Source organism: Entelurus aequoreus, linkage group LG05 (assembly GCF_033978785.1).
Source record: "Entelurus aequoreus isolate RoL-2023_Sb linkage group LG05, RoL_Eaeq_v1.1, whole genome shotgun sequence".
NCBI lineage: Eukaryota > Metazoa > Chordata > Actinopteri > Syngnathiformes > Syngnathidae > Entelurus > Entelurus aequoreus.
In genome coordinates, this window is record NC_084735.1 from 25631331 (window position 1) to 25657609 (window position 26279).

General features: G+C 39.2%; 1 protein-coding gene across 1 annotated transcript; it reads left to right on the plus strand.

The window, feature by feature from the left end:
- Positions 1-26279, plus strand: kpna6 (karyopherin alpha 6 (importin alpha 7)). Its single transcript, XM_062047505.1, has 14 exons — positions 1-169; positions 4165-4298; positions 4378-4470; positions 14268-14367; positions 14444-14538; positions 14627-14758; positions 14851-14939; positions 15008-15107; positions 18928-19091; positions 19161-19239; positions 19311-19436; positions 19507-19634; positions 19731-19915; positions 22674-26279. Exons 1-14 carry the CDS (start codon positions 166-168, stop codon positions 22859-22861), a joined length of 1617 nt encoding a protein of 538 aa, XP_061903489.1. The 5' UTR covers positions 1-165; the 3' UTR covers positions 22862-26279.

Genomic DNA, 26279 nt, shown 5'->3' on the forward strand with positions numbered 1-26279 from the left:
CCCCTGCTGGCAGGAAGTGGTCATTATATAGGGTTTCCGCCTCCGGCAGACATATTGCCGAACTTACCAGAGCAAAATTATTGAGCATAAAGCGAGGGAAAAGGATTTAAAACTTGATTTATATTTTTCTAGACCGCGCCATACACCTAAACAACAGAGTGCACAATGGGTAAGTTGTGTCGTTGCGTCTGAATGTAGACATACGCTCGGTACTCGATGCTAACTCATTGCTGTAATGCTTATGAAATTGACATTTACCTCAACCAGTGGTCCCTTTGATGGCTTGGATGTGTTTATTTCGAATAACACATAATCTTTATTAACACGTTTAATGTTAATTTTTTGTCATGATTGTACTCACCTTTAACAGTTTACGAAGATTCGTGCACACTGTAGCTTAGCTGACGGTATGCTAGCACCCTTGGTTACTGTTGATTAGCTTAGCTACAATGCTAGCACTAATATAGTTGGTGATTTATCAAGACTGTCCTATATGTACGTCGGTTTAAAATGTACAACGTTAAGCGAATGTCGCAGTTTTTGACATGAGGCTTGTCAAACCACCGTGTTCATGTGGCTATAGTGTTAAATAATATTGCACGTATAGCAATTAGGGGTGTGGGGGAAAAATTGATTCGAATTCGAATCGCAATTCTCACGTTGTGCGATTCAGAATCGATTATCAGTTTAAAAAAAACATTTTTTATTTTTGTTTTGTTTTTTATTTTATTTTTTGATTAATCAATCCAACAAAACAATACACAGCAATACCATAACAATGCAATCCAATTCCAAAACCAAACCCGACCCAGCAACACTCAGAACTGCAATAAACAGAGCAATTGAGAGGAGACACAAACACGACACAGAACAAACCAAAAGTAGTGAAACAAAAATGAATATTATCAACAACAGTATCAATATTAGTTACAATTTCAAAATAACAGTGATTAAAAATCCCTCATTGACATTATCATTAGACATTTATAAAAAATAAACACAAATGAACAATAGTGTCACAGTGGCTTACACTTGCATCGCATCTCATAAGCTTGACACTGTGTCCAATATTTTCAGAAAGATAAAATAATTCATATTTTTGGTTCATTTAATAGTTAAAAACAAATTTACATTATTGCAATCAGTTGATAAAACATTTACCTTTACAATTATAAAAGCTTTTTACAAAAATCTACTACTCTGCTTGCATGTCAGCAGACTGGGGTCGATCCTGCTGAAATCCTATGTATTGAATGAATAGAGAATCGTTTTGAATCGTGAAAAAAATCGTTTTTGAATCGAGAATCGTGTTGAATTGAAAAAAAATCGATATTGAATCGAATCGTGAGACACCCAAAGATTCACAGCCCTAATAGCAATACACAATTTGCTGTGACAGAATAACTCGCGCCACTTGTTTTGTGTAAATCCTCTTTATTTAACCCTGCTTTTTGGTGCAGGTTTTTTCAAACCATGTTGGCTGTGTTGAATGAATACTGGTGAAATTTGCCAGAGTATACTATTTTAACATTTTGTGAAAACATAGTTGTCCTCTGTTTCTTAAATAAGGCTAAAATCACGACTAAAAACGTCACAGTGAAAAATGCCTCCTCTGGTGCAGCATTATCTTAATGTGATCCCTTTAAGATTTCCATGGTCTATTTTTAGTTTTTTTCCACATTAAAAACATGCAAATCAAATCAAACTATTTGCATCTCACTTTTAATACCTATAAAATGTAGTGCAAAGTTCTTTACTAGAGATGTCCGATAATGGCTTTTTTGCCGATATTGTCCAACTCTTAATTACCGATACCGATATCCACCGATATATACAGTTGTAGAATTAACACATTATTATGCCTAATTTTGTTGTGATGCATTAAACAATGTAACAAGGTTTTCCAAAATAAATCAACAGAAGTTATGGGAAAAAATGCCAACATGGCACTGCCATATTTATTATTGAAGTCACAAAGTGCTTTTTTTTTTTTAACATGCCTCAAAACAGCAGCTTGGAATTTGGGACATGCTTGAGGAGCATGAGGAGGTTGAGGTGGGCGGGATTGTGGGGGCGGGGGTGTATATTGTAGCGTCCCGGAAGAGTTAGTGCTGCAAGGGGTTCTGGGTATTTGTTCTGTTGTGTTACGGTGCGCATGTTCTCCCGAAATGTGTTTGTCATTCTTGTTTGGTGTGGGTTCACAGTGTGGCGCATATTTGGAACAGTGTTAAAGTTGTTTATACGGTCACCCTCTGTTTGACCTGTATGGCTGTTGACCAAGTATGCGTTGCATTCACTTGTGTGTGTGAAAAGCCGTAGATATTATGTGACTGGGCCGGCATGCAAAGGCAGTGCCTTCAAGGTTTATTGGCGCTCTGTACTTCTCCCTACATCCGTGTACACAGCGGCGTTTTTAAAAAGTCGTAAATTTTACTTTTTGAAACCGATACAGATAATTTTGAAACCAATACAGATGATTTCCGATATTACATTTTAAAGCATTTATCGGCCGATAATATCAGCAGTCCGATATTATCGGACATCTCTATTCTTTACATTAAAAAAAAACATTGTAAAAATAGTACTTCATGCCCTTATTACACAAATACAACCACAGGCAGCACCTTTTGTCTGTTTTCTGTTGCCTTGCTCCAACAATAATTTTAAAACACACAGCCTTTTTAATGGGTCACAATTATGATTAATAATTTAGGAGTATTTTTAAAAGATTTCCTTGTTTAAGGTGAGAACAAATATATTTGTTTACAGCAGGATTAAAGTCGTCGTTGTTGCTGACTAGAGGTGGGAATCTTTGGGCACCTCACAATTCGATTACGATTCAGGAGCTACGATTCGGCTAAAAATGTATTATTTATGCATCTTTAATCTATGTATATTAATGCAGTTTTACATTTATTTTCGTTTCATTGAATAAACATTTATCACTTGCAACTAAAAAAGAAACCAAATCATTTGAAATAAGAAACAGTTAAATTAATTCCTCCATTTATTAAATTAATGTAAATGTGTGCAAAACTGGACCATAAGTGCCCAATAGTAAAGGAGCTGGTCGGATCTCTCGGTGAGGTGGCACGCTGCAGTCAACCAAATTTTAAAACTGTCTGCGTTACTTTATTTATAATAAATAAATCAATTATCGATTGCTAATCGATTCTATAATCGTCCATGTCTGAATTGCAATGCATCTAAAAATCGAATATTTTCCCCACCTCTATTGCTGACCATTGACTTATCTTAGGCTCTAAAAAAATGTAAACTCCTTAATGTATTTAATGGAAATTATTTGTTTGATTCAGTTTAAATAAGCATAGTTATATAATGATACTGGCTTTTAATGGGTTCAAAACAAAATGTCTTACATTTATGTAAGAAACCCATTTTAGAATGGTAGGACATATACATGAGGACATATGTATGAGGCTTTTAGAGCAGTTGTTGGGAAGCTAATTGCGGTTTGTCCAATATGAGTTAATTTTAACTATCTCTAAGCTTTTTTAATAGTGATAATGCCCCAAAAGCACAGTATAATCTCAGTGGGAACAGTTGTTCTGACATTTAACCTCAGATAACCTTGGTGTTGTGGTTAAAGCCCTCTGACTCTGAGGTCTGACACCATTATGCTGTTGGCTGCGGAATTCACTGTTGAGTCGCTCCCTTGTTGCCATGGGCAACAACACACAGGTCTGCCCAATGCCCTGCTATGGTGGCATGGCTGCACAAATGCTGAGAATGGTCAGTTTTGTCTTTTGCGTGGGCACTCTTTTATGCAAACTCTGCCTTTTTACTCGACTGACCTTTGTTCTGCTGAACAGTTTGTTGTGTGTGTGTGTGTGTGTGTGTGTGTGTGTGTGTGTGTGTGTGTGTGTGTGTGTGTGTGTGTGTGTGTGTGTGTGTGTGTGTGTGTGTGTGTGTGTGTGTGTGTGTGTGTGTGTGTGTGTGTGTGTGTGTGTGTGTGTGTGTGTGTGTGTGTGTGTGTGTGTGTGTGTGTGTGTGTATTTTTAGGCCATGTTGTCCACTCATCGTTACTCATTTTTATATTTAGTTTTTTACAAGCCTCCTGATATCCTGCAATTGGATAGTGTTCTTCCTCATTCACACACTTCTCTTTCCCAAAATTAATGCATTCTCCACATGCTCCAACAGAGCCGTCAGCCAGTCCGGCCAAGGATACCTCCCGGATGAACCGCTACAAGAACAAGGCGCTCAACCCCGAGGAGATGCGGCGCAGGCGAGAGGATGAGGTCATCCAACTCAGGAAGCAAAAACGAGAGCAGCAGGTATGGCTAATCTTTACACATCTTTCACCTCAGTGTGTAAAAAAAAATGTGAAGAGAGCCATCTCCTTTTTGTCCACAGCTCTTCAAAAGGAGGAACGTGGACGTCCTCACTGAAGAGGAGGCCATGTTGGAGAGCCCCCTTGTGGACTCGCTCATCAATTCACCAGCAACTGTGAGTGTCACATTTTCCGTGTTTATGTCTCACAGCAACAGGTTCACTTGCCGTTTTCTCTCGTGGTTTGGGATAGAAACAGAACTACTCACGGTTTTAAGGTATTCCGTGGTATAGGGTAGCATGATATAAATTTGGCCGACGAGTGCATTGATGACACAATCTAGTTGTGTCTCGCAAATTTTGTAGCGACAAGCGAACCAATGCGTTCTCAAGGCAATGTAGCGTCCCTTCACAATGCTAAGCCACTTCTATGTCAGCAATTCTTGCCTTCATGGCAGCATCATTATCACCAAAGTTGATATTATCAAAGTTCTGTGGTCAGATGAAACAAAAATTGAGCTGTTTGGCCACAATACCCAGCAATATGTTTGGAGGAGAAAAGGTGAGGCATTTAATCCCAAGAACACCAAAACCATGTTTTGCTGCCAATGGAACTGGTGCTTTACAGAGAGTAAATGGGACAATGAAAAAGGAGGATTACCTCCAAATTCTTCAGGACAACCTAAAATCATCAGCCCGGAGGTTGGGTCTTGTGCGCAGTTGGATGTTCCAACAGGACAATGACCCTAAACACACGTCAAAAGTGGTAAAGGAATGGCTAAATCCGGCTAGAGTTAATGTTTTAGAATGGCCTTCCCAAAGTCCTGACTTAAACGTGTGGACAATGCTGAAGAAACAAGTCCATGTCGGAAAAGCAACAAATTTAGCTGAACTGCACCAATTTTGTCAAGAGGAGTGGTCAAAAATTTAACCAGAAGCTTGTGGATGGCTACCAAAAGCGCCTTATTTCAGTGAAACTTGCCAAGGGACATTTAACCAAATATTAACATTGCTGTAGACTAAGGCTGCAGCTAACGATTATTTTTCTATCGATTAATCTATAGATTATTTTTTTCGATTAATCGGTTAATCTATAGATTATTTTTTCGATTAATCTATAGATTATTTTTCCTTTTACCGATTATTTTTTTATTCAAAATGAAGATGAAAAAATAAATGTAAGCCCGTTTTTTCAAAAGGCATGGCTTTTATTTACAAAAAAAAAGAAGTATGGCCACTCAGTCAACATTGACAACAACATGACTAAATATTCTGTAACAATGTAAACATTTAAAACTTTTAACATTTAACAAAATTAAAAGTACCGGTAGCTTATATGCTTTTTAATGTGCAAATATAAAAGTCAACATCCAGTGCAAATCTTAATATTCTGCAATAGTATAAGCATTTCAAAAGTAAAAGTATTGCTTATTTTGCTTTAAAATGTGCAAAAATAAAGATAAACATCCAATACAAAAAAGTGCAAAACGAAATATTCTGTAACAACAGTGTAAACATTTCAACAAAAGTGAAAGTATTGCTTATTTGCTAAAATGTGCAAAAATAAAGATAAACATCCAATACAAAAAAGTGCCAATCTAAATATTCTGGAGCACTGTAAACATTAAGTATTGCTTTTAAAATGTGCAAAATAAACATCCAGTCCAACACAGTACACAATAACCAATTCTACTCATTCCAGTGAGTGACTAACAGTTGTAATGAAGAAAGGTTAGCATGTCTACTTGCTTTGGTTCTTTTCTTGTTTACAATATTCCCAGCATCTGAAAATAGGCGCTCAGAAGGGGTCGATGTGGCTGGAACTGAGAGCTAATTAGCCTTCACCTCAAGCCAGGATTGCGAGTGAGCTGAGCTGCAGTTTAAGTTTCTAGTAGGTCAACGGGCTCATAGTGATGTTACTAGTAGTTGACTGGGAGGTGTTTATTATCATTTGGGGAGAGTCCGCTGCCTGATGCTCACCTGCTAAACACCTATCTGCTCCACGCTGAAGCGCTGACTACATGCGCTCTGAATACGCACTGCTGATTGGCTGATAATGCTTCGTGTGTACCAATCAGATGGTTGTGTGGGTGGGACAATGCTGCGTGTGTACCAATCAGATGGTTGTGTGGGTGGGACAATGCTGCGTGTGTACCAATCAGATGGTTGTGTGGGTGGGACAATGCTGCGTGTGTACCAATCAGATGGTTGTGTGGGTGGGACAATGCTGCGTGCTGAGACAGAGGCAGACGGAGCAAAGCAGCTTGTTAAGACTTTTGCTTTAGCTTAGAAACTCGTTCGGTACACCCCCGTACCGAACCGAAAGCCCCGTACCGAAACGGTTCAATACAAAACACGTACCGTTACACCCCTAGCAGATACAAATGACACATTCATGTTTTTGTGTAATGATGACAACGTATACTCGCGCGGACGATTGACTAGTTGATGGTTTTCTTTTCAAATGTTCGTTCATAGCCGTTGTGCTGCTATGATAGGCCATTTCCGCTCGACACAGTGTGCATACAACAACATTATTAGGCCGTTTATTGAAATACTCCCACACTTTTGACCCCTTTTGGAATGCTTTTCCCCCCTCGCTCGCACCGCTCGCATCGTCTTCTTTGATCGTCTGCTTTGCGCTTCGCCATGACGGTAGTGTGACGTCATTATGCGACGCGTCGACGCACAAAAACGGCGTCGACGTATTTACGTAACCGATGACGTCGACTACGTCGACGCGTCGTTTCAGCCTTACTGTAGACCCATAATAAATTAATAAAATAACCAAACTTCATGAATGTGTTTTATGACAAACAAGTATGTGTTCCAATGGTAAATGGGTTATACTTGTATAGCGCTTTTCTACCTTCAAGGTACTCAAAGTGCTTTGACACTATTTCCACATTCACTCATTCACACACTGATGGCGGTAGCTGCCATGCAAGGCCCTAACCACAACCCATCAGGAGCAAGGGTGAAGTGTCTTGCTCAAGGACACAACGGACGTGACGAGGTTGGTAGTAGGTGGGGATTGAACTAGGAACCCACAGCCACTCTCCCAAACGCGCCACGCCGTTCCCAATCACTCTATCACAAAAAATAAGAGCTGTAGAAATTATTGGAAACTCTAGACAGCCATGACATAATGTTCTTTACAAGTGTATGTAAACTTTTTACCACTACTGTATATGATGTCATATTTACCATGCACTGAATTTAAAGTCTTCTAATAAATACGTACTTCAACAACTCCAACTCACTCTCGTGGATAAATCGTGAGCAAGTTTCCAAAACATATTCAGTTTTAAGCTACATGCCTACTTTTATTTATTATTTTTTATATCTTCCTAAAGTGTTTTTTATCAATCATTTTTCTTAAACTACCTAGTGATTGCATTTATTTGCAGTTTTTTTTTACAAAGAAAGTATAAACATGTTTGCACTTGAGTTGCCATTTTTTCCAACCGTAGACTACATTAAGAACATAATTGTATTATTATTCTCACTATATTATATATGACCATTTGTTATAGCTGTTTTAAATGTATATTCTCCACTGCTATTATGTTCTATCTATTATTGCTTAAAATTACTTTCTACTAAAGTTATTTTTTTCCTCTTCCTTTCGATAATATAAAAATATCACATTATGAGGCTGTAACTATAATACCATACAGTGAAATTGTGATTTTTTTGCCTAAGGTTGTCAGAATCTCACACCATCACACCAAAAGGTCGTAGAATTCAGAATTGGATCAAAATTTAAAATATAATTAGAAAAGCGTCTCTAAAGTTACAAACCATTAGTCATGTAAATCCCACAATATTTTAGATTAGGAAATAATTCTGTGATGCCTTTTTTGTGGAAGGTAATAAAAATGAAGAACCCATTGAATTAATTAATCTAAATTAATGTTTATTGATATTTTCTTATTTAAAGAGCAAATTAATTATTCGTTAATACATTGTATAAAACACTGAAAACAAAAACTTGTAAAGTTTTGAAATCACAAACAAAACTAAAGCTCACAAAATAATTGACATAAATAAAATAATTTCAGAATATATGTCAGATTGTAATTGTTTCTGAATGGTTTAACTTTAAATGTTGACACAGTATCTATAGATGCCGTTACTTTTACAATAGAGGTTTTATTGGTTATACGTTTCACAAAACAGTGGCTAACTTTTAAAAATGCAAAATATTAGATGACCTTTGTCAATGATTATTTTTTCATACATAAATGCCACGTGGAACTATTGCCTCAAGCTTGACCCTGGAACGGATACATTCAGATTCTGTTATTGCCTACTGGTATAATTGAGAAAAAATTAATTAATGGGCCACGCAATGTGCGTGCACATCCCTATGCTTGTAATGGTGAAACGGATGAGTATACGTATGAGTGGGGGAAAAAGACCACATCTACCCAAAGTTCAGGATCTCACCATGGTTGTTACTTTTTATTTGACACGGCACTAGTATATCTAATCAATTATCACTAAACTCAACAAGAAAAGTAAGGCCATATGATTTCTGCATTCACGGAATCACAGAATTGACCAATAAAACAAAAATCCGCTATACGGAGTCGCATGGCCAACACGGAGAGACTCAGGAGGAGCTTTTATCCCCAAGCCATCAGACTGCTCAACTGCACCGCTGATTAACACTTATCACAATTGCACAAAACCGCACGCACAAGAATCACTTTACTTACCATTGTAATTACCGGACTACAATACTCTTCATTCAATGACTGTAAATAATGTAAAAACAAGAGTATAAAGAAGTCATACTGTTCCATTACCTTTGTTCATACTACTGTCACTACTCAACTGCCAAAAGAACTGTAGACACCTTAATATTTATTACTTCCTATACTGTGTATACTGTATATACTGTTATACTATTTGACATTGCACTGGTACTGTATGTGACTACTGTACTTTTACTTGTACTGATACTTCTACCATACCTACTGGGACTTATTGTGCAACTTATTGTCTTGTAATTAATGTAAATCAAAGCTATTGAAATTGCTGTACTTTTTGTATTTAGTGTATTCGATTCAGCAACTAGTGTTTGGATCCCACTGTACGCAATATCTGAAGAGCATGGAAAAAAGCATTTCACTGTGGTGTATTCTGCATGTGACGGATGAAACCCTTGAACCTTAAACGCAGAATATCAGGGAAATTGACATTACTGGGAGTGAAATGCTGTCATTGTGAGGAGAAAGAACATTTGTTTCGGATAATAATGTGCCTGGTGGCGCTTATTCATCCCTGAAACACTCAACCACCTCGTCCTGAACTACACAATGTGGAGACGACCACTTGAAACAGTGACTAAACTATGAAATTAAAGCTAGCGAGAACAATCTATACACCCACAACACATGTCATTTGCTTGTGTTGTTGTGAACAACATCAACAATGTTAGAGTAACGTAGAAACAGGACAGTAGTCACAACTTTTTTTTAACACTGCCTAAAGTTGTCTTGACATGTTAAGCTCAGAACAGCAGCACACTTTTCTCCTTCACATGTTGCTGTGCACAACATCCGGTCTGACAGCACTAACAGAATAAAGGTTTCAAAAAAGTACCTTACAAGAGCATAATATACTTAAAGGCCTACTGAAACCCACTACTACCGACCACGCAGTCTGATAGTTTACATATCAATGATGAAATCTTAACATTGCAACACATGCCAATACGGCCGGGTTAGATTAGTAAAGTGCAATTTTAAATTTCCCGCGGAATATCCTGCTGAAAACGTCTCGGTATGATGTCGTTTGTGCGTGATTTTGGGACAGCATTATGGCCAGCTATTAAGTCGTCTGTATTAATCGCAAAATTCCACAGTATTCTGGACATCTGTGTTGTTGAATCTTTTGCAATTTGTTTAATGAACAATGGAGATAGCAAAGAAGAAAGCTGTAGGTGGGAAGCGGTGTATTAGCGACCGGCTGCAGCAACACAAACACATAGCGGCTACGTCGTAGCCGGTGTTTCATTGTTTACATTCCCGAACGATGACAGTCAAGCTTTACCATTGGCCTGTGGGGAACTGGGACAACAGAGACTCTTACCACTGGAGGACTTTGAGTTGGATACGCGGTACCGTGAGTACGCAGCTGCGGCTTCCAAACATTTGATCGCTTGCCCGTACGTGTGTGTAGCTATGTGCATGTCACGTACGTAACTTTGGGGAAATATATGTGCTGTATGAACTTTGCGGAGGTGAACGGTACTTTGGGCTGTGGGATTGAGTGTGTTGTGCGGGTGTTTGATTTGTATTAGCGGGTTATATGGACGGGAGGGGGGAGGTGTTTGTTATGCGGGATTAATTTGTAGCATATTAAATATAAGCCTGGTTGTGTTGTGGCTAATAGAGTATATATATGTCTTGTGTTTATTCACTGTTTTAGTCATTCCCAGCTGAATATCAGGTCCCACCCGCCTCTCACAGCATCTTCCCTATCTGAATCGCTTCCACTGCCCTCTAGTCCTTCACTCTCACTTTCCTCATCCACAAATCTTTCATCCTCGCTCAAATTAATGGGGAAATCGTCGCTTTCTCGGTCTGAATCGCTCTCGCTGCTTGTGGCCATGATTGTAAACAATGTGCAGATGTGAGGAGCTTCACAACCTGTGACGTCACTCTACTTCCGGTACAGGCAAGGCTTTTTTATCAGCGACCAAAAGTTGCAAACTTTATCGTCGATGTTCTCTACTAAATCCTTTCAGCAAAAATATGGCAATATCGCAAAATGATCAAGTATGACACACAGAATGGATCTGCTATCCCCGTTTAAATAAGAAAATCTCATTTCAGTAGGCCTTTAAAGCACACATTGATACATGTACATAATTATTAAGCTTTGACTTAAAATACTAGTCAAAATTGTCTAAATATGTATTGCATCAATCAATAAATGTGAGGATTTTTGCATTTATTAACAAACATTTTATTTAAAAAATTTACTTATGACACAAAAAGCACACACTATAGTGGTAAAATAAGTGTAAAAGGAGGAAAAAATGGAATTAAAACAGAAAACGTTTTTTTTCATATTGTTACTGTTATTTAAAGGTGCCATATGTAATAATGTGGCCAGAAATGGTACTGCAATCACGGTCAAAATTCTGTAGTCCCCTCCCTTTTTCCCTGACTGAGGTTGCCAGATACGCAGCCGAATCCAGCTCAATCGACTGGGCTACTCCAAGGAACTTCAAACTTCCACTGCCTCTTACTACGGGTTGAGGTGCTGGGACCATAATAGCTGAATAGACAAGCGTTTTGTCAATAACAAATCTCTAACCAACACATTTTACACAGAAATTAGGCTATTTTCAGGAAGAAGTACGTCATGCCTGCAAACAATATCACAACAAATGGCAATTATATGTTTATTGTCAGTACTATCAGAAAACAAAGACTAAAACAAACTACAACCAACGCGAGCAATTGTTATACTGGTGAAAATAACTAAAGAGAATACATTTTACCAAGGTATGCCTATAGGCTACACAAATGAGGAATTATTTTATCATGGGATTTGGCTGTCTCCATATGTTTTACATTGCCATGATGACAGTTGGATGTTGGAACCCATTTCCTCAGCGTGTCAGCATATTGAGAACGAAATAGGCACTGACACTACCCATATCCACATAATTTTTATTTGTCGAAAATATATTTTGCCCCGTCAGTTCAGGCATATAATATTTCCCCCATTAGCCTGTATGTCGATGTGTCCTCACTGGGTTTGCATGCTAAGCATTACACTAGGAGCGAAGCACCATCACACTAAGCATTCGTTGCACGAACATACAAGCTTTGTTAGACAACATCATAGACTGTTTTGGACAATATAGTTTACATACGAAATGTCCATTTTCATTTATTACAAGTAATAAGAAAACCTAAATACCTGACTTACCTATCAAGGAAGAAATTAGCAAGTTTGGCGTCAGACGAAAAAATCTTCTCCGCCTTCAATCGTCTTCATCTTTCAAAGGCATCCCCGATACAAATCCTCGTTTTGTTCCTGGCTTTGTCATGAATAAGTGGAGAATCGTAACGACGCCTTTTAGATTTACTAAGTCTCTGACATGTTTAGTAACTTTACCAGTGGTAGTAGCTAGACGAAGAGGGCGGTGCGTAACTGGAAACCTGCACACTCACGGACTTTCTAATTGGTCAAACGGTAGAGGGTGGGACATCGAAATGAAAACAATAACAAGATTACGGGGCTGTAAATCTAATTTTGAAATGAGCATTTCCCGGCTGAACAACTGTTATCAGTTATAAAGGTATTAGATTTATTTTTGCCTTTCGACATATCAGGGCCATTTAAAGGCCTACTGAAACCCACTACAACCGACCACGCAGTCTGATAGTTTATATATCAATGATGAAATCTTAACATTGCAACACATGCCAATACAGCTGGGTTAACTTATAAAGTGCAATTTTAAATTTCCCGCGAAACTTCCGGTTGAAAACGTCTATGTATGATGACATATGCGCGTGACGTCAATCGTTGAAACGGAAGTATTCGGACACATTGTATCCAATACAAAAAGCTCGGTTTTCATCGCAAAATTCCACAGTATTCTGGACATCTGTGTTGGTGAATCTTTTGCAATTTGTTTAATGAACAATGAAGACTGCAAAGAAGAAAGCTGTAGGTGGGATCGGTGTATTAGCGGCTGGCTGCAGCAACACAACCAGGAGGACTTTGACTTGGATAGCAGACGCGCTATCCGACGCTAGCCGCCGACCGCATTGATGATCGGGTGAAGTCCTTCGTCGCTCCGTCGATCGCTGGAACGCAGGTGAGCACGGGTGTTGATGAGCAGATGAGGGCTGGCTGGCATAGGTGGATAGCTAATGTTTTTAGCATAGCTCTGTGAAGTCCCGTTGCTAAGTTAGCTTCAATGGCGTCGTTAGCAACAGCATTGTTAAGTTTCGCCAGGCTGAAAAGCATTAACCGTGTAGTTACAGGTCCATGGTTTAAGAGTATTGTTGATTTTCTGTCTTCTGTGTTTTATTTCTTTTGTTTCTATCTGCAGTTAAGCCCGATGCTATCACATTAGCTCCGTAGCTAAAGTGCTTCGCCGATGTATTGTCGTGGAGATAAAAGTCACTGTGAATGTCCATTTCGCGTTCTGGACTCTCATTTTCAAGAGGATATAGTATCCGAGGTGGTTTAAAATACAAATCCGTGATCCACAATAGAAAAAGGAGAGAGTGTGGAATCCAATGAGCCAGCTTGTACCTAAGTTACGGTCAGCGCGAAAAAAGATACGTCCTGCACTGCACTCTAGTCCTTCACTCTCACGTTCTTCATCCACGAATCTTTCATCCTGGCTCAAATTAATGGGGTAATCGTCGCTTTCTCGGTCCGAATCGCTCTCGCTGCTGGTGTAAACAATGGGGAAATGTGAGGAGCCTTTCAACCTGCGACGTCACGCTACTTCCGGTACAGGCAAGGCTTTTTTTATCAGCGACCAAAAGTTGCGAACTTTATCGTCGATGTTCTCTACTAAATCCTTTCAGCAAAAATATGGCAATATCGCGAAATGATCAAGTATGACACATAGAATAGATCTGCTATCCCCGTTTAAATAAAAAAAAATCATTTCACTAGACCTTTAATGATGACTTGACATGAAATTATTACATATGGCTTCTTTTATATGTACTATTACTATTATTATTTAATTTTTGTACTTGTTTATTCCTTACTAATTCATATCCCTTTGTTATTTTAAATATTTAAAGTTGAGTTTTAATGGTACAATAAATACTAATGTTTTCAAATAATGAATAATCGTGTTAATATTTGTGATTACAATAGTAATTTAAAAATAATTGTGATTATTATTTTTGCCACAATCGTCCAGCCCTAAAGTAGAGGTTGCAGTGCTCAAGCAATGTGCACGTGTGTTGCAGGAAGGTGTTATCACCAGAGACATGGTCGAAATGCTTTTCTCAGAGGACCCGGAATTTCAGCTCGCCACGACACAAAAGTTTAGGAAGCTTCTCTCTAAAGGTATCATGTTGTTCATATTAGCCACCATGAGAGGAATAAAAAAAAGGTTAACCCATTTCCTTTGTGTTCCTTCCAGAGCCCAACCCTCCTATTAATGAAGTTATAAACACGGCTGGAGTAGTGCAGAGGTTTGTGGAGTTCCTAAAGAGGAATGACAACTGTACGCTACAGGTGAGCATGAACTAAGATAGCTGATAAAAGAAGTGGGATAAGCCTAACGGATGCATGTTATTGCCCTTGATGTGACGTGCATGTGCAGTTTGAAGCTGCTTGGGCTCTCACCAACATCGCATCAGGCACGCCCATGCAGACCAAGACTGTCATTGAAGCCGGAGCTGTGCCCATTTTCATAGAGCTACTTAATTCTGACTTTGAGGATGTGCAGGAGCAGGTAAGACTGGGATGTTGTATTTTGCATCCATAGCCATATGACCCCAAATATTTTTTATTCTTTTTACGGTTGTGTGTTATTTTGTCCTTTAGGCTGTGTGGGCGCTGGGCAATATCGCAGGGGACAGTGCTGTGTGCAGGGATTATGTGCTCAACTGTAACATCCTTCCACCTCTATTAATGTAAGAGAACAATATACATTTAACTCTGATACATTTCATACAACAGTTGCTTGTCTTTGCTATTGCAGGCTCCTGACTAAATCCACAAGACTGACCATGACCAGGAACGCCGTGTGGGCTCTGTCTAATCTCTGCAGAGGAAAAAACCCTCCGCCTGCCTTCGAAAAGGTTGTTGCCATGAGTCAAACACAGCGATCAGTTTTATTTTTTTAAGGTTTTATTGGGGACACTTGCACAAATCCAGTAGAAAACAATGCTGCCTTTACAAAAAATATACACTTTCAGAATAGCAATATTGTGTATTATACAGAGGGCTGTTTCTAATGTAGTATATTACACCGATGTGATTAACTTATTGTGTAATTACTGCAAATGCTGTAATTATAGCTGGGTGGTTCATTTGTGCATGAGAAAGGGTTAGAGTTGTTTATTAACAAGTATTGCACAACACAGCCGCAACAGAACCAATGTTTTAACCAGAGAAAGGAGCAAACTGCTCAGTCAACATTAAGTTAGTGATCAGTCCCTCCAGGATGTCGCAATTGGGCCAAATAACTCAAATTCAACCAATCCCCCGCACATGTTGACCAATTAGCATAATTTTAGCCCTTTGAATTTGTCTCTAAGAGGCGCTCAAACGCGCATGTTAATTGTTTAATGAAGACGTATGCTTGTTTCTTGTGCAGACTAAGCAGGAACAACAGTATGCAACAATATATCAACTCTTTATTGCTCAAAAGGCACAATTGTCGCCCCCTGTGCAGCTCAGAGCTACTTCTGGTTCTGGTCTACATTGCTAAGCCTTTTGGGTAATGTGCCATATTTTTGGACTATAGAGCACACTGTTATATAAGCCGACATTTTAGAAGAACAAATATTTTTCCATGTATTAGGTGCACCTACATGCTATAAAATTAGTTATTTACACAAAAATATGTTGTAATTGTTCATTTACATTCCTAGATTCTGTAACATGCCAGTAAAACGGCTGATCAAACAAAACAAAAGTCATCTTCATGGACCCACTAGCAGCGGAAGCCAGCTCTCCAGTCAGCAAAACAGACTCAATAAGTCCACGGTGACATTTTGGTGAATTTACTAAGAAAATGAGTGGAAAAATACAAAATGAATGCCATTGAAAGGTAATAATACTAATAACACAGATGCTTGTAAACATGTTGGCATATTAGCTAATGCTAACAACACTAGCTTGATTACATTACGATAGCACTTACAAATATGCATGAAAACACTCCTACAGATATCACACAAGACGGTTTAGCAAATATAAATTGTTTTAGTTACATTGTAAAACTTGTTGCTTAGAGTGATGAAGAATCCATACAACTAGAAATGCTATGGACGTTTCGAAGACAGAAATACTGTAGACATTCACCCCGCAACACCTGCAGTGAGAGAACTTGGCCAAAAGATTGCACCATATCACAAACAATAACACCCCTTTTCAATGTATTTGCTTGTGTTTTATGAATGATATTTGCATTGTGGCCATCAGCAAAGATAAATCCATAAAATAGCCGCACAATTTTATAAACCGCAAGGTCCAAAGCGTACGAAGAAAAAAAAAGCTAAATACTGAATTTACGGTAGTATATAAACATTTGGTAACAGACCGACATCCTCACTTCCTACTTTACATGTATTTATATATGTATTTATATATATATATGTATTTATATATAAAATTTAAACTTTATTTATCCAGGGTAAGGCAATTAAGAACATATTTTCATTTGCAATGCTGACCTAGCAAAGAGGCTGCATTTATAGGTGAGATATGTTGATGTGTGATGAGTCTCTCATGTACAAACAATAACTACTGCTATAATTCATTCACAAATGCTCATAACTTGCGGAGGTAAATGTGGTATTGTGGAGAATATCTGATAGGATGTCTAATCCGGATTTTTGGAGCAAATCCGATCTTTTCATGTAGTCTTTCGTGTTACAAAAAAAATTGTAATGTCTAAACTTAACGCAATCTGACCTGCATGCAGACATTTCACATGTGCTACAGTGTTTACAAAAGTAAAACATGGCTTCAACTAGTGGCTAGTAGGTCTCAGTCCTGATGCATTTGTGGCAGTTTCAAGGATTTTCTGTAATCATTCAACATTTTCTGAACTGATTTAGTGCGTGTAGAACAGGGGTCGGCAACCCGCGGCTCCGGAGCCGCATGCGGCTCCTTGACCACTCTGATGCGGCTCAGCTACATACATGCCGACCCCCCCGATTTTCCCAGGAGATTTATGGATCTCAGTGTCTCTCATAGATTACTCCCAGGGAAAAAATAATCCTATTTACACTCTAATTACTAAATAAAGGGCGTGCCCTAATTGCACTGCAGTAATTGTCCTCTATAGCATTTACATACAGCGTGCCAGTCCAGCCACATGTTGCATGTTGTTATTACTTGCACACACAGGAGACAGCAAAGCATACTTACTCATCAGCCACACAGCTTACACTGACGGTAGCCGTATCAAACAACTTTAACATTGTTACGTTACAAATATGCGCCACACTGTGAACCCACACCAAAAAAGAATGAAAAACACATTTCTGGAGAACATCCCACCGTAAGTTAGGGCTGCATGGGATTCTGGGTATTGGTACCGTCAGTGTAAGATGTGTGGCTGCTGAGGTAGTACGCCTTGCTGTCACTTACGTGAGCAAGCTGAAATAGCATTCTACGTGTGGTCGAGCAGGTACACTGTTAGGGCAGACTGTAGAGGGCGCCAAATGCAGTGTCATCACGCTCTGATATTCGGGAGTCTCCCGGGAAAAATGAGAGGGTTGGCAAGTATGACGCTATCAAGCGCCATACATTCAAAACTCGCGGGCTGCACTAACATCAAATTTCCACATTAAAGTGCGTGCCGGTGCGTGTGTCGGAGACCCCTGGTTAACATAGCACAAAGCATTTAAGCTTTGTATGCGGTGTTTTTCATTTTAAATTTAAACAATTTTTTTGTGGCTCCCATTACTTTCTTTAATTTGTGAAACTTGCCAAAATGTCTCTTTGAGTGGTAAAGGTCGCCGACCCCTGGTGTAGAAGAATAAGAAAGAAGAGTGCATTTTGGCTCTCGCAATCTGTGCGAGATTTGCCTCAACGTCTGCTCTGAAGATCGTGTGGGTGAGCAGTCGGAGACAGGAGTGGTGGAACATTCACAAAAGTTCCTAAAACATATAATTTTTGCAAGTTTTCTGTTCATTTGTCAATTTTCTATTTTGCAACTGTTTATTTTGACGAAGAATTATGACGCTCATTGCTTTTTGATAACTTACTAGTCGGATGAACGCAAACCAAGTGTTCAGACTGCAGTCGAATCGGATGCATATCAGATTTATAACCACATACGAAAGAGGCCTGGGTCGGACTTGGAAAAAGTGGGAATTGCACTGTTTACATTGACATGAAAATATCCGACACGTAGGAAAAAAAATCGGAATTGACCTGCAGCATGAAAGAGGCCTTAGCGTTTACTTTTAGGTCTGTGCTATATAAAACAAATAAAACATTAATAAAGTTTATTTTATTTTATTTTTTATTTTTTGCAGTCCTGTGCTTTTAGAGGTTAGGTTTATAAGGAACCCTTAAAACATTGATAACATATTCATAAAATCAGAAGTTGATTCAATGTTATTGAAATAAAATAAGCCTCAAAACGTTGCAACTTTTGCCGCAACTTTCTGAAAAAGCTTCTGTGAATTCAGCCATTTTAGGCCGAAACAGTCACAAAAAAGTCTGCAAAATCCTGAAGAGACGGACTGAGCTACTATTAGTGCAAGTGTCACATGCATGAGTTTCACTCAACCACAGAGTAGCAACCATCTGCCAGATGCTGAAAAAAAAACTACTTCGGGAGGTTGCCTGTAGCCACAAGTTTAATGCCAAAAGTCTCTATACAGAACTTTGTTGTCCTTTTTAAAGATATGTTTATGCCAGAATACATTGTGCTTGTAGGTGTCGCCCTGTCTCCCGGTACTCTCCAGACTTTTATTTAGCAGCGACCCAGACTTGCTGGCAGATGCATGCTGGGCGCTCTCCTACCTTTCAGACGGCCCCAATGACAAAATCCAGGCTGTCATCGACTCCGGGGTCTGCAGGCGCCTCATAGAGCTGCTCATGTAAGCCTGCGTCGCCGCACGTCCCGCTGGTAAAATTCCCGGCCTGTTAACGCGCCTCCTGTTTTGCAGGCACGTAGACTATAAGGTGGCCTCTCCTGCCTTGAGAGCGGTGGGCAACATCGTGACAGGAGATGACATCCAGACACAGGTGGGAGTCTCTGCCGATCAGCATTAAAACGTCTTTTACGGCTGTTTTTAAGACGGTATCGCTGTGGACAGGTGGTGTTGAACTGCTCCGCCCTGCCTTGTCTGCTGCACTTGCTCAGCAGCGCCAGAGAGTCTATCCGCAAAGAAGCCTGCTGGACCATCTCCAACATCACAGCAGGGAACCGAGCACAGATACAGGTGCAACACGGCACACACTGGGGGCACCTGTCGTTCTGCGTGTCTGATGTTTGGTTGTTCTGTTCTACAGACAGTTATTGATGCAAACATCTTCCCGGTGCTGATTGAAATCCTCCAAAAAGCTGAGTTCAGGACCAGGAAAGAGGCTGCCTGGGCAATCTCCAACGCCACTTCTGGAGGAACACCAGAACAGATCAGGTTTTTACGAGATTTTAAATTAAATGAATTCCCCTTTCTCTCTCATTGGGTTCAACTGCGAATGTCTTTGTATGTGTTTGTATGTTGGCACTTCAGGTATCTGGTTAACCTAAACTGTATCAAACCGCTCTGTGATCTGCTCACCGTGATGGACTCCAAGATTGTTCAGGTGGCCCTTAACGGCCTGGAGAACATCCTGCGGCTGGGCGAGCAGGAGGCCAAGCAGGAGAACAACGGCACGGGAGTCAATCCGTACTGCAGCCACATCGAAGAAGCTTACGGTACTGTGCAGAAAATGCTAAGGCCTACTGTATTAACAGAAACACAGTGTTAAATGAAATTGGTCAATTTTCCACAGCACAGCTTTTCCACTGGCAAAAGTAGGGACTAGCAGGTGTCTTTCCAGGTGCCTGGTCACACAGGGTCCCAAGCATGCTAGAAATTATCAAAATAATCACCCATGCTAACGGCAGCCTACTATATTGCAGTATTATAAATGGCGTCAAAACAGCACCAGCATCCTTGTGCGTAAAACCCACGCTGTGTGCAGACTCGTTTTATGCTCGCACAGCCTCTTTTTGCTCATGCGTGGACTCATATTTGAGCTTGCGATGTGTTTAATAGATGCACAGCGACTTTCCAATCCTTCTTTCTGATTGGTCACTTTAAACACTTAACTGTCGCCTCGTCAGAACCAATCCGAGGGAGCCTGTTGTGTGTCCAGGGATGGGAATCCTTTTTCGGTTCTGCATAACAAATCAGTTTATCGATTCTCCTATTGATTCTCATTTGAAAAAAGACAACAAACAGGTTGATTAGCATCACATTTGTTTAGTTTAGAAAAGAAACATGAAGTGCGCAGTACCATCTGCCAGAATAATGCGCTCTTCGTCGTCGTTGCGTTTTCCTTGTTTCTTGCATTGAACAAAGGGAGCACAGAACCAAGTCAAATTCCTTGTGTTATATACTTGGCCAATAAAGATGATTCTCATTCTGATGTACAAACACTAAGGGTTATTTAAGAAAATCAATCAATATCTAAATTGTGACTCTCTCCGATTATAAATCGATTACATGCAGTTTGAACAGTAACACCGCGTTTGAATACAGGAAAATAAAACACTTTTTTAATCAAGTGATTCTTTGGCGTACTACAGTTTGAGAATCATTGTATTACACCAAATGATATATTGCGGAAATCGATTTGAATTGTGTTAAATCAATTATCTTAATCAAATAGTCACCCCAAAAACTGGTAGAGGTTTGAATTGTGAGTTGCTCAGAGATTCCCATCTCTAACAAACACAACAGGGAGGTCTTAAGAGGACCACAGCCTCGATGGGGTGCCAGGGCGCAGGGAGTCTCCAGAAAAATTACAGGTATTTTGTTTTAACAAGTAACTCTAAAATAAGTATTCAACTGTAGAAATAAACAAAATACAACAATTATTTTATGGCAACTATACAAGAATGTCCAGTAACATGAACTATTTTTTTCCATTGAAATGCAGATAATTGTTTTAAATAATACATTAGCTGAGCACAAAAGCAGAACAATGTCATTCAGTGACAAATACAAGTCACATCTAATAGAACTGGGCATTCTGCCATAAACATGAACTATTATTTTGCAGAAAAATAAGCATATCTTATTTTTCAGGAAGCCATACACTACCGGTACCTTTCTGACCAATCACGGTGCTTTCACCGTAGAGGACACTTCTTAGACAGGGTGGAGGCATACAGCCTCTGAGCCAGTCACACGCTGCCTCATCATGTAATGTAATGCATGAGAAGCATTCAGTTCATGTTTACAGTTAATAATAGCAGCTTTTACAATGACCGGCAGTGTCATTTACCTGCAGTATTAACAACAGATGACGCGCTGCCGCTGGTGGAGGTGCACTTTTGGCTCAGAGGGTATCAAAACGTCTCATTCATTCGAAGTTAACATTGTGTGTGCTAATGTTTCTGCATATTTGTGGTACTTCCTCCCTTTTATGAAATACCAACTTTGCAATGCTTCCTCGTGACTGACACTTGAGCATTTGTGGCGTTTTGTGTGACGTCATGTGCGCCGTTAGGGATCAATAAGGGAATCATTAACGAAACTGGCAAATGATTCCCAGAATCCAAACATTTGATTCCCATCTCTTTGTCCCTTCTGAAAAAAAAAGTCAGTCTTAGACAAAAAAAACAATACAATGGAACCTCGATTTATGAACCCCTCTATTAGCAACCTTTTCAGTTAACAAACTTTTAGATCCAGACAAATAAGCCACCGTTTGCGAACTATGTCGCTGCGCAGCAATGCGTCATTCATTCATTTTGTGTCCTGCTGGTAGCCATTTCTGCTTGCATGTATATTACTACCACAGCAAGCTTTTAATTGTGAAGAGAATGGACTTTTCTGGAAAAATATGCCAAAGCGGATTTATTTCACAGCAGAGTAGAAGACTACCTCTCGTTCAGTGTTGCTTCTTTCGAGCACACACACACCGTCCCTCCCCGCCGCCCCCTACATTCCCTTCTCTCTCTGTTACGGAGCATCTCACGAGAAGACTGTGCCGGTGTTAATCAGAATCAGCTTTATGTAAAGTAAGTGGATTTTACTCATTTTAATTTTTTATTATTGTAGCTATATGGTTGTTAAAGTTAAAGTATTTTGTGGTTGATGATCTTTTGTGAGGGAACCAATGAGACATACTTGCAGAGCAGCGCATACAGGACAGTTTAGATTGTCGTCGTTTTGGCTTGTTGATAGAGACAGTTAATTCTTCACCTCCTTATTTTATGTGACATTGTGTAAAAAAGTGTGCAACCTTCACTAAAATATGGACTTTAGTTGAGGCTGAAACCCATTATTCATATTTACATTGTTTCTTGTGGAGAAATTTGCTTCACTACATGAACTTTTAAATTTACAAACCTTGTTCAAGAACCAATTAGGTTCATAATTTGAGGTTCCACTGTATTAAGTGTATTTTGTCATGTTTTACGTTGACACGGATGTTGTCAATGCAGTGTTTCCCTGCTGTAGGTCTGGACAAGATAGAGTTTCTCCAGAGCCACGAGAACCAGGAGATCTACCAGAAGGCCTTTGACCTCATAGAGCACTACTTCGGCGTGGAAGACGAAGACAGCAGTCTGGCGCCTCAGGTGGACCAGGCCAATCAGCAGTTCCTGTTCCCCCAGCAGGAGGCGCCCATGGAGGGCTTTCAACTCTAAAGGATAAGATTTGTCCAATTTGATTGGGGAGGAGGAGTAGCGATTTCTAGATGTCATACCTCCGTTCTCTATCGCTGATCTGAGACCACCTGTACCCCGACTTACAGCGCACACACACATCTTGCTGCCACTGTTTTTTTTGTTTGTTTGTTTTTTTGGGGGCGGGGGTCTGTTAGTGGCAGTAATGATAAGAATATTTGTAGGCATTTTGATGAGTTTCTTTTCCAAATAGGACATTCCTACTTTGAGGAAAGGCACCCACCTTCTGGATAACGGCCTGACTTAGTGCAATTTTGCAAATGTACTTTAAAGCTCCCTTTTTACCTCCTACCCTAAACACTTACTGGGTTTTAGGTCACTTTTCTTTTATGGAAAGCACTTTTAGGAGAGGCTGACGTCCTCAAGGGAGGGATCAAAATCTACGCAGGGAAGGGGCGCAAACTGACATGACTTTGTTTTCATCAGGATATTTTTTGTGTGGGAGGAAAATGTAGATTAAATCTGCACTTGGGGGTGTTTGTGGGCAAGGTTTACAAGATCTAGAAATGTCAGGGGTGGTTTAGTTAGGTAGCGATCAAATGCTCGTGGTGTGTTGTGTTACTAATAAGAGTACATTTGAGATAGGAGGTGATCTAACAAGGCAGAAGGAAAGAGGGGGCAGCAGTAGAAGCAATGTAGATTTACAGAGAAAGGATACCAGATTAGTCAGTTCGAACACGATGCCCCCTTCCTGTCTGCATGTAGTCGCATGGTGTTTTGTCGCACGCCGCCTCTGCACATCCTCAGCCACGGAACAGGAAGCGGGTGTCTGGCTGTTAACTACTAATAGTGTAGTGATGGTGTCATGTACTACAGTGCTAGTGGATGAATACCATTCAGACTATTTGCATGTTGTCAACCCATGGGACCTCTTCCGGCCCCGGTGGTGGGAGATGTGCCAGCAGACAGCGGTGATTCAAAAGTGTAGTTTCAATCGGGTAATATTATTTGCGTTGATATTCATGTATTTGTTTGCACACAAACACACACACACACTTGCATACAACACCTGCACATGCACACGTCACACTGATGAGTGGCTACTAGCAAGATCATTTATGTATGGAAAACCAAAACGTTTTCCGTCTTTATTTAAACTAAAGTTTGTAAATTAGCTTTTTTTTTTCCTCTCTTCTCGACAAACATTCAAAATGTATTCGAAACGCAAAAAAAATCTTTAGTACCATGAAAGTGCGACGGTATAATAGGACTGTTGGGGAAAAACACTAATGCTATATCATGCAAAAGTGATGAGAATAAAGTTGTAATTTTGCAACAAAAAAAAAAGGTTGTGATTTTACACAAAATAAAGATGCGAATATAAAAGTCACAATTTTTTACTATAAAAAGGTTGATTTTGCAAGATTAAGCGGTAAAATGAAAAAGTTACACTTGGGTAAATCTCACACAAACAAAGCAATGCTGGTCCCAGAGTGTTGCGTTCAAGTCTTTAGCTCAAATGGACATTTTTAAACTTTTGTTGTTATTCTGAAGCACAAAAATATTCTCTAACATGACTTTATTCTTGTAAGATTTGATAATTAAAAAAAAAAAAAGTAATTCAACTTAATTTCCCAGACCTTCATACTAAGGATAAGGTATTTTCTTCTGAAAAACTTTTTTTTTTTTTTTGGTCATTGCTTTTAGCCACTATGACTTATGATTATTGGAATGAGTGCGGACGCACTAAAACAGAGCGTTAGTGTGGTCGCGTGATGTTTGATGACTAAGTAGCACCGAGTGAGGACGGGCTTGTTTGCTTGACGGCGTGACTTTGTAGCCTTAAATGTTTTGTGGGGGACTTTTAGGTGGTCCCCGTTAATAATCACTTGTCGAAATGTTCTCCACAGAACACGTACGCTCCTAGAAGACCTCCATCAATAACGTTAATAGCCTATCAACAGCGTCCCCACATGACAAATGTGTTCGAGCAGGATTTATCAAGAAAGGCTTTGATTTTGTGGAAAAATTGTGACGTTGAAATAGTTTTTCTTCAAAACTGCACTCTATTCACTAAAGTGCCAATCTGACCAACAAAGACTGGAGGTTCTTATGTATCTGTCTTGGACCTATAGATTTATTTTCCTTTATAGATATATCTTTTATTTACTTGAATGTGCACACGTACTGTGCAAAAAAAAAAAAATTAAAAAAAAAATGCTGCTCTATTTTCTTTACCTTTTTTTTTTTAAGTTACATTATTTTGCCACTGGAAAAGTTGGCTTTCTTTACTGTGGGCGCCTGAATAAAAAGTGACGCATAGATCTGGCCCCTCTTGGGTATATTGCAGTCTACAAAATGCAAGTAAACCATTTCTGGCACTTTCCTTCAAGTTTACCAAAGTTGATCTACCTAAATTGGAGGCTGTGATGTTTAGTTCCCAACACCTGCTTCCTGCAGGTTATTCAAAGTGCTCCATTTCTGGTTGAGGGTGTTCAGAAAAACAAAAGCAAACCCAGAAGACTGCAATATATCAAATAAAATAAACAGGCCCTCTTGAGGCAAAGATGACATCTGTTCATACTTGACATTTTTCTAAGTTATTAAAAAAATCTGGGATTCATAAATGTGCAGTGATTTCCATGAAAAGGTATTATATGTATTTTCTGATACATTGACAGGGATTCACATGCAATCACTTCTGAGAAGTGGATTTTTGGAATATTTCACAGGAAAATGGGCTTTTTTTTTCTGATGGGGGATATTCTGAGATATATTTTTGGATAATTGTGTTGAGAATTTTAAAAAAGCTGCCTAATATTCCGGAAATAATGGTCAAGATTAAATCGTCATCACACCAAAACATCACAATCATGACTTTATATGTCTTCCGTCCTGTAGAAACTGTGTGGCGTTTGTGTGAAATGTATCAGAAACAAACGCCACGCGTGGCTTAGTCACATCATGTCGTCTACAACGCTGCAAATGTTTACAATGTTTGTATACAACTTTTCATGTAGAACATCACTGACCAGTCCTCTTTATTGTGTCTACTCTGGTCCTTTTCATTTCTTTTTATTTATGTCCTCTTTTCTTTTCTCTATTTTTTTTTTTTTTTTTTTTTGCCCCAATTTTCTTCAAAATTACCCCTATCTCTCTTAAACTGTGACTTTGACTTGACTTGACTTAACCGACGGTATGAATGAGTGATGAAAAAACACTTCCAGTGAACATGACACACAAACATGAACATGGGGGGAAACATACAGTATGTAAAAAATGTAAAGGTTTGAAATTATTCAGTGAATACTGTATGAAAATAAAGATGTAGGAAAAAAAAGTTTGCGCATACTCTTATGTGTTCACATTTTGTCATACCCAGTTGTGTAATAACACCTATTTTAAAATATATTTTTTATTGCCAAGTACATTTCCACAT

Bases quoted from the DNA above. Each gene is read 5' to 3' on its own strand.
- kpna6 (XM_062047505.1), top strand. The intron at 4,471-14,267 runs GTGAGTGTCACA...CGTGTGTTGCAG, and splicing joins TCATCAATTCACCAGCAACT to GAAGGTGTTATCACCAGAGA. The intron at 14,368-14,443 runs GTATCATGTTGT...TGTTCCTTCCAG, and splicing joins TAGGAAGCTTCTCTCTAAAG to AGCCCAACCCTCCTATTAAT.